The 9441-nt window shown below is 42.1% G+C and overlaps 1 protein-coding gene across 1 annotated transcript; it reads right to left on the bottom strand.

The window, feature by feature from the left end:
* Positions 1 to 353: 353 nt before the first annotated feature.
* LOC126511425 (olfactory receptor 10-like) lies at positions 354 to 1289 on the bottom strand. Its single transcript, XM_050158576.1, has one exon. It carries the CDS (start codon positions 1287 to 1289, stop codon positions 354 to 356), a length of 936 nt encoding a protein of 311 aa, XP_050014533.1.
* Between the last annotated feature and the right edge of the window lie 8152 nt (positions 1290 to 9441).

Raw genomic sequence — 9441 nt, 5'->3', positions numbered from 1 at the left:
GCAGTTTGGATGCTCACCTTACTAGACCTGGATGGAGGTGGGTGGTCCTTGGATTTCCCACAGGACAGGGAACCCTGATTGCTCTTTGGGCTGAGGAGGGAGGGGGACTTGATTTGGGGAGGGGGAGGGAAAGGGGAGGGTGGTGGTGGGGAAGAGACAGAAATCTTTAACAAATAAATATAAAAAAATTAAAAAAAATAAAAATAAAACAATAAAAAAAAGAGATCTTGACTTTCAACTCCAAAAGACGAAAGCAACAAAATCCTGGGACTCATTTCTTACTCAACAGAACAGGATAGACGTAAGGATATGAGAGCTATCACAGAAGTTCGTACTGGCCCTGTTTTCTTCCCCTAGCTCAAGTCTGTGGCTCTCCCTAGCACCTTCCACAGAGCCCCCTTCACATCCTTGTTCCTCAGGGTGTAAATCAGAGGGTTGAGCATGGGGGTGATGATGGTATAAAAAAGAGCAACGAACTTCCCCTCACTCTCAGAATAGCTGCCCTTGGGTTGTAAGTATGTGTAGATGGCCGAGCCATAAAACAGGGAGACTACCAGGAGGTGGGACCCACAAGTTCCCAAAGCCTTTCTGCGTCCAGCCATTGACTTGATCTTCAGCACTGCCCTGGCAATCTGTGCATAGGAGCCTAGAATCAGTGCTGCAGGGAAAACCAAGATTATAGCCCTGGCTACAAACATCTTGACCTCTGTTCCTCCCGTGTCTTCACAGGCCAACTTCAGGAGAACCGGCATCTCACAGAAGAAGTGATTCAGTTGGTGTCCACAGAGTGGCATGGCCATCATGAGACTTGTCTGGATAAGAGAGTTTATGAAGCCTCCTACCCATGAAGCAATGGCCAGTGCCTGACAAAGAAGGGGGTGCATGATGATTGTGTAATGCAGGGGACGACACACAGCAGCATAGCGGTCGAAGGCCATCACTACCAGGAGTACACACTCAGTAGAGCCCAGAGCAAGAGATATGAACAGCTGGGCCACACACCCACCATAGCTGATGGTCCTGTCTAGACCATGAAGGTTGATCAGGAGCTGGGGCACAGTGCTGGTGGTGTAGCAGAGGTCCAGGAAGGAGAGGTGGGAGAGGAAGAAGTACATGGGAGTGTGCAGTCGGAGGTCCAGTCGGGAAAGAGCAATGATGGCGGTGTTGCCAAAGAGAGTCAGAGAGTAGAAAATTGAAATAAAGAGAAAAAGAACGAGCTCCAACTGAGGCCAATCTGAAAAGCCAATCAAAATGAAGCTCCCTCCTAAACTGTCATTGAAACTGTCCATAGCCTTTTGTGTGTGCAAATAGCAGGGGCCAATTTAATGTCCACTATGAAGAATTAGAATGTAAACAACATTCCCAATATTCCCTAAGTTTTCCTAAACCAGGTACTTTGATTTCCATCTTACTGCTCAGTTCTGTATGCTGAATTGTCTTTCCCTCACTAATGCAGAGATAAGTGCATTAGGATGTTTGAACCTTAGTCCTATTGCTTGTGTGTTCCAGAACATCAGCCAAGTTTGTCAATCCTTGAATCCGACACTTTCTTTTCTGAAAGTAGGGTTGACATCTTGCCTCCTTAGTAGAACTGACATTTGTATTCATTTTCACTAATTGGAAACTTCATTTTAAAAAATTGAATGCAGAACTAGCATTCATCTCGGTGGTAGGGGGTTTGGTTTTGATTCCAAGAACTTCTAAAGTCAAGCAAAATAAATGAAAATTATTGACTGTACAGAAATGCACGTAGTATTCTATGGTCTTCTCTTTGCTCTGCGCAGTCTATGAGGCACAGTGTTTCTGCCTATTAACCCTTGGGTCTAACCAGGCTGAGATCACATGTTTGTCCCCTCTTGTCCATCTGTGACCTTCTGCTCAGTGTAAATGGTCTGGGAAGCCTTGCTCATACCACTGTCATCTGATGTAAAAGATTAAGAAGAGTGGAACTCCATCCTTTTAGGGGAAGTTTATTTTTAACATATTTGTTTCACTTCATGAGCCATTATGCTTGCGATGTATGGTACTTTTTCAATCAACGTAACCAGCTACCCTTGGACTTCCCAGGACGAGTGGTTCTCATCTCTCAAACCAAAAGTTCTTTGCAGCAATATTCTCTAGAATCTGTTGTGTTCAATGACAACCCTTCTCATCTCTTTGTTCCTCAAAAGCTCCAAGTTCCTGGGCGTCAGACAACACAGTGACAGAGTGAGTTTAAAAAGACATGTCTTCCCTTAAATATTTTAGCATAACTACTTCCCATAATCAGGAGGATAGTTATATAATAGTGACAAGTGTTGAGTTACTCTTGCTTTCATCTCGGGCATGTGGAAAATGTTAAATACTTTTTTTGTGTGAGAAACCTTTGATTTCTTCTTCAAGTCTCATGAATTATCCCTTCAGGAAACCTAAGAGTTAACCATAACACACTTGAATGACTTATGGAAGTAGCATATGCATAAAATTAAAGGTTAATATTTCTGTGGTAAAAATATAAAAGGCATATGAAAAAGTTCATCACAAAGAAGGAAATCAGTGATTAACTGAAGTTTCACCTCTGCTTAATATGAACAATTATGCCAAATTCATGTATTACCTTCTCATTAAATCTGCATTAGAAGGTTGCTAATGGCACCATGCAGGAGCAATGCTGCAAGAAATGCATTTGAGTATCATACTATTGCCCTCTTGGAAAAGATGCAGAAAATGTGAATTATGAAGACAAAGTGTTAATTTATACGTTTCTTTAACCAGCACATACAAGATGGTTTTTTTTGGATGGGGATTAAATGCTCTCGTGCATTCTTAAATTATGAAGGATGTGTCATATATACTTTTAACACTCATGTGTCCTACCAATACTCTTTAAAGACGATCCAACTGGATCTGCGAATTTATTCAGCATTGTACCCTAGTCTCATAGTGCAGTATTGGAAGGATGAAAGCCTCTCAATGAGTATCATTGGGTGAATTAATGAACATGTTCCACACCCTGGTGCTGTCAATGATACACCCAAATATCTCAGACATATTTATTTTCTGTGCAATACTAAAGAACCAACACTGTCCTATTCTCATTTAGTGATATGCTGTACAGTTTAATCTCAGTTATATTCATGTGATCATGTAGACATTCTTAGCATATCTACAACTCAATGAAACATCAAAAAATTATTATATAAAAATTCCTGAAATCCCAATCCCCAAAGATTTTAACACAATGTAACCAAGAGCTATATGACATCAAGTGCCTACCACAGTCTGTAAAACAATACTGAACAGGCAAAACTGAACTGAAGTTCAGAACCTCAGCTGGACACATACAGAACTGAGGGAACCACTTGACAATAATAATTTATTTTAAAAGTAGAAACTAGAAGATGGCCAAAGAGCACAGTGGCCAAAGACTCGACACGAGGAAGTCGTGCCCTTTTCACTAATGGATTAAATAAAAGCAAACTAAGATTCAATAAAAATGGTGGTACAGAACCTTAAAATAAAAACCCTTAGTTTTGGAGGAAACCCAAAAGTACTTTCTTATTCGTGTGTAGATTCCAAATCAAAACTTACCGAGTGAAGCCCTGGCCTCATGTGCAGATTCTCAAATCAAAATTTGCCGAGTGAAGCTCACTTCCTCATCAACAATGTATTACTCCGTTTCTTTCTCCACGACTTGTTTCTCATTTCTGTCTTCATGGGGATTTCTTCCTTTGACTCATTGATCTATCATGTCAACTATTTGCTGGATAATATTTTTAGCCTTCCTCTTTGCTATGAATCTAATCATGAAAAAATGCAAGCTCTTTTAGTCTTTCTGGCAAAATCAGGGTAGGAAGTTCAGACTTAAAATTTTAAGACCTAGAATAATGACAGATGCTTGAGAGTGCTTGATACACTCCTGAGTCTGCAGGCTCGGACTTGTTCCAGTTTTGAGCAGGTCCTTAGGTGCCAAGCAGTGCTATTGTTTCGGTCTTGTGTAGGCAGTAGGATGTAGAGGTAGCTCTATTTCCCTGGATCTGATCTGTGTACCTGGAATCTAGTGTGCAATGAGAGTAAGCTACATCGACTGTAAGTTAGAGTTTCTTCCATCTCTGCTCCACCTGTACTGACTTTCATCTGGTACATAGACTCATGCCTGCTAGTGGGTCCCTTCTCTGGGAGAATGGATTTACCATTCTAATCCCTGGGTCTCTGCAGCCACTGGCCTGATCCTCAGAACAGTCATGCTGTCTAAGCCTCTCCTGAAACTGATGCTAGAGACTGTGTCCAGCGACACCCCTTCCCTCTCATTGTGTTCCTATCACTTAGGTACCACCTGTTGCAGTTACGACGACTTCTCATCTTCCACAGAGCGTTCCTCTACTCTTTCCTGAGCTCCCATGTGGAGGTGAGCCTCCTTGTATCTGTGCTGGGAAGTGACAAAATGCAACTGTCTGGAGCCTTATCTAGTTTTCAAATTCAGATTCAAGTCTCTTCACTGTGGACTCAGTGAGGGGCTACTGGCAGTTCCTTCCTATTACTTAGAGTTCTAGATCTCATAGCCCAGGCAAAGATTAGATTCTGGTTGCATTAGTTTAGGGGACTGGGCAGCACTGAGGCTTTCTGTTGGTGCAGAACACATGAATAATGGATTTTATTTAATCAAAACACCTCCAAATATAAAGGAAAATAGATAGTGTCATTCAAGCTTGAGTGAAGGTGATAACTTAAAATTTCTATTTCATTTCATATTGCCCAAATATAATATTTCAGGAAAGGAGAAAATTATATTTATCTGACATATAAATGTTCCGTAATGGCTTGCATTTCCATCCATCCATCCATCCATCCATCCATCCATCCATCCACAAATTCTTTCCTACAACTTTATCCTTAAATAAAAATATGGGACCTGGCAGTCAGATAGAATATGGAGTGTTAAGTTGTTTTAATGCTCTGATAATGGATCAAAGGACAATATGGTCGACAAAGCATGTAGACACCCTAGATGAGGACCAGTTGCTCTAAACAGAATTTTTAGATTAGAAAACACGTGTAAATTGTTTAAGACCTGTCACATAAGAAACCACACCCAATCCTCTTTGTTCTTGAGAGGTCCAAGCTTAGACCCACTGGTGACATTTCCAAGAAGGCAGATTGTGGCTTGATATGAGCAGAACCGAAGAAAGAGCGAAGTGATCTAAAAATACAGTGCTGTGAAAGGAAGTGATTCTCACGTACCTGGCAAGGCGCCTGCTCATTCAAAGGTGAGGATTTGATCAGGATGCTGTAAAAATGTTCCTGCAGTCATTGGATGATGGAGTGAGATATTGGAGACTAAGCCCCAGCCGTGACACTTGTTTTGTATGTGTTTTAAAAGTTTACTTCTTGTTCCAGATCTCTTTGGGCCACACAAAGCACTCTTGACAGTTACATATTTCGTTTTCAGCTATAGGAAAGTCAGTGACTATCTGTGTTCAGCTTTCTGTGTGTTGGTGTGCGTGAGTGTGTGCATGGACCAGTGTATCTATGCATAATCTTGATAATTAATTTATTGGTCAGGTCTCATGTTTGAATTTTTTTCCAACAGCTCCTGTTATTTCCCCTTTCATGCTAGTCCACTAATCTAATATTGTCAGACCGCCGTGGAGCTCTATTCAAACCATTTAATCTTCTGTCTGGGCAAGGGTGGGGAGTCCTCAAGAGTTCTTTCCTGATTACCTTCACTGTGAACTGTGGATTTTAAAACCTAATCTAAATTCACTTCTCCCTAGTATACCACAGAGGACACTCTCTCATCAGTGTCTGGGATATGAACTCACTATCAAACCTTACTAGACACCAAAGCAGCCTCCAGCCCCACACCATCTTCAGGCTCAATAACGTTCTGATCTGGATATTGCCGTTCACACCGGGACCACACAACATCCCATACTAGGCCACAGGTTAGGGTGATATTCAATACTGATAGGCACTCCAAACAGCACACCAGCATTGTGCATATACTGCTACAAAATCATGGTTCGAATCCAGCTGTTTTTTTTTTTTTGACATGAAAGACTAAATGGAGAAATTGCTTATTTTATGTCTCTGCTAAGGATGCTTTCCCTCTCATTGTCTGTGCTTCCAGGAAGCCTTCCTAGTTTTGAAATTTGAAATTTTAATATGTTTCATATGTTCAGGTGGGAGGATAGATGCTGATAAAGACTATCGATGATAAAATATGTTTTTTCATAAATTTAACATTTCTATGTGTTCAAAGCAGGCCACATATAAATAGAGCGGAACCCAGTGCCAATTGCCTAGTGGAATCTTGCCATTTTTTATTTTAAACTGTGAATCCCGAACATCTCACACAATCATTACTCACCTAGAGTTCCGGAAGAGAGAACCATTTCATTTACCACCCTCGAGTCTGTTGACTTGTGAGACACATCCGAGACTGTCTGTATCTGGAGAGGTTCAAGATAGACTTGTTTCTTTGAGATACTGGTCCATTTTATGGGGTATAGAGGTCCTAGGACAGGGCTCCTGTCTTAGAGAAGTCATGACTATACATAGTTCTGATCCAGAGAGAAGTAAGTGAGCCTCATAGCTTAGAAGGTAGAGGTATCCCCCTGCGCAGCCAATGTGGATCCTAACCAGCTGAGCTGGGTAGAACCTGGCGCTTTCCCAAAGTACCTCTGGACTTTAAGGATATCTAGACATCTCCAGACCCTCAGTGTGAACACCTCACTTCGTTCTGTCCTGGGGGCATTATCTATTCCTCCTGACAAAAAAGTTGTTCATCAGGTATGGCCTTGGAGACCTCTGTGCCCCAATGTGGCAATTATAACCAATTGGCAGACTCTCAAAAACCTGCCCCACCACCTTCAGCTCCATCTATTCTCTCTGCTGTGCCCAAAATAGTCAGATTGATTCAGCATCCTCACAACTACCATTACTTACTCATGAGACTCTACAGAATGAGATTCCTCATATTTCCTCTGCCTCTACCCAAGTCCTGTCATCAGTCAGACCAAATTCCACACCTCCTTTGGAATTTTACCACATACATGGCTTCATTTCCTTCTATGGACAACCCCAGAAAACACTCTTATCTCCCCCTTGTGTGAAAAGGATCCCACTAAATAAACATTTATTTCCTTGATGAAAAGCTTGAGATTTTTGTGTCACAGCCAATATTTAATATATCACCATTTCTTATTTCTATCCTGTTTTATCCACAATAAACTTGAAAATCAGTATTTTCTTTGGTGGGGCAGACTCAGGCAGAGAAAAAGAGGATTCTAAGAGGTCACTTAAATGTTTGCTACCACTGTGGAAATCCAGGGCACTGTCTCTGCAAAGTGGGAGACCACAAACGTGGAAAAGTCACTCCCTCTAAAGGGAAGATGGGCCTTCGGCTCTAGTAATGGCTGCCCTTGAAGACTAAGGCTCTGGAGGTTTCCCAGTGAAAACCATTTAAGCCGAGGGATGACCATTGTGATCCCTCAGGGGACTCAACACCGCAAGCACAAATATGAATTTCTGCTTAGCTAAGAAGGCTTTCTTCTCTGACTTCATTTGGATTGTGTAGTAGCTAAACAATTCACTGCACCTTACAGTACATAGGAAAAATTAATTTTCTCCAGTGGCGTCTCACTGAGTGCACAAACCACACTCAAGGGCAGGCCCCATGCCCAGCAGTAGATGGCCAAGACAAGGCGATCTCAGTGGTATCTTGTCTTATGATGCTTTGTTTGTGTGTGTGTTTTATTTATTTATTTATTTATTTATTAAAGATTTCTGTCTCTTCCCCACCGCCGCCTCCCCTTTCCCTCCCCCTCCCCCAATCAAGTCCCCCTCCCTCGTCAGCCGGTCTCGCTGAACATAGCGGACAAGGAGGACTACTGAGACCTCAAGAACAATGGCAATGGGTTTTTGATCCTACTGTACCTATTGGTTTCGTGGGAGACTAGGCAGTTTCGTGGATGCTCACCTTACTAGACCTGGATGGAGGTGGGTGGTCCTTGGACTTCCCACAGGGCAGGGAACCCTGATTGTTTTTTTTTTTTTTAAACATTTCCAGGCTTCTGCTTACTATCATGATTTCCAATTTTGTGTTCTCACAGGATTTCTCTGTGGGTAAGCGTGTCTCCGTCTCTGCATCTGTATGTGTTTTGTGTGCTTTTTCCCCTGCTTGGTTTGCCCCCATCTCATTTGTTTGTTTGTTTAGTTTTCTAATGAGAAAATAAAAGGTGTGGATTTGGGTGGGTAAGGAGGATCTGGGAGGAGTTTCAGGGAGGGGAAACCGTGGTCAGAATACACTATATGAAAAAAAAAATCTATTTTCAATAAAAAAATCTTTTTGCAGATGACAACCAATACAGAGAATCACAGGTATTCAGTGTACAATGACTAAGGGACTGTGGAGTGCCCAGCTCTATATGGGGCATTTATATTAAGCCCTCTCCCTGCAAAGCTCAGTTATCATTGTAAGGGAAGGTGTAGAAAGATTGGAAGAGCCAGAGGTAGTGGACACTTGCAGTGAAATAGTATTTTTCTGGGCATGACAGGGTTATTGTATTCCTGTGGTCACACTAATTGTGACCACAGGCTCAACCTAAACAAGATCAAATCAGCCGAAGCCCTAGTATGGAAAAGGGAGGGCTCACCAAGTCCCACCCCTTGCTGAGGAGCTACTGACAGTGGACAATTGCTGGTGGAGCAAATGTTGATTTTCTTCAAGGCTGTTCCCTGGAGAGGCTACACGTGCTCTCATAGACGGTCCTGCACGCACGCCCACAAAGGCTGCTAAGCGGATGCAGTGGCTTCAAAAACAGAAGCACGTGAAGCTGGGAGGGAAACGTTGTAGGGGATCAGGGGAGAAGTGGGGTGGGAGGTTTCCAAAACACATTATAAGCATATATGAACTCTCAAACAATAGATAGGAACTTTAAAAGGTCACTGCATATTTGAGAGTAAAAATTTAAGGAGCAAGAGGAATTATTGTTAAAAACTTTGGCCTTGAGAATCCCTAATTTATAAAAATCTTTTGCCCTATATGTGGCAAGACCATGAGACATGACATTGGGAGTCCTCACCCAAAAGTTAGGGAACATTCCCAGATTTGAATTTTTTTCTTTTGTCATCTTTTTTAATTTATTTTTTAAAAAAACTATATATATATATTTTTCATTTTACATGCCAAATCCAGTTCCTGCTCCCTCTCCTCATCCTGCTCCCTCCATCTTCACCCCCCTATCTACTCCTCGCAGAGGGTAAGGCTTCCTTCCATGGGGAGTCAACAAAGTCTAACACATTGCCTTGAGGCAGGATCTAGGCCCTCCCCAATATATCTAGGGTGAGCAAGGTTCCAAAGAGAATGGGTTCCCAAAAGCCAGAACAAGCAGTAGGGATAAACCCTGGTCTCACTGCCAGTGACCTCACAGTCTGCCCCAGCCATACAATGTCACCCAC

Source organism: Alexandromys fortis, unplaced genomic scaffold, assembly GCF_014885135.2.
Source record: "Alexandromys fortis isolate MF-2015 unplaced genomic scaffold, M_Fortis_MF-2015_v1.1 scaffold_99, whole genome shotgun sequence".
Classification (NCBI taxonomy): Eukaryota; Metazoa; Chordata; class Mammalia; order Rodentia; family Cricetidae; genus Alexandromys; species Alexandromys fortis.
The sequence above is the reverse complement of the archived record's forward strand: the minus strand, read 5'-3'. Positions and strand labels throughout refer to the sequence as shown.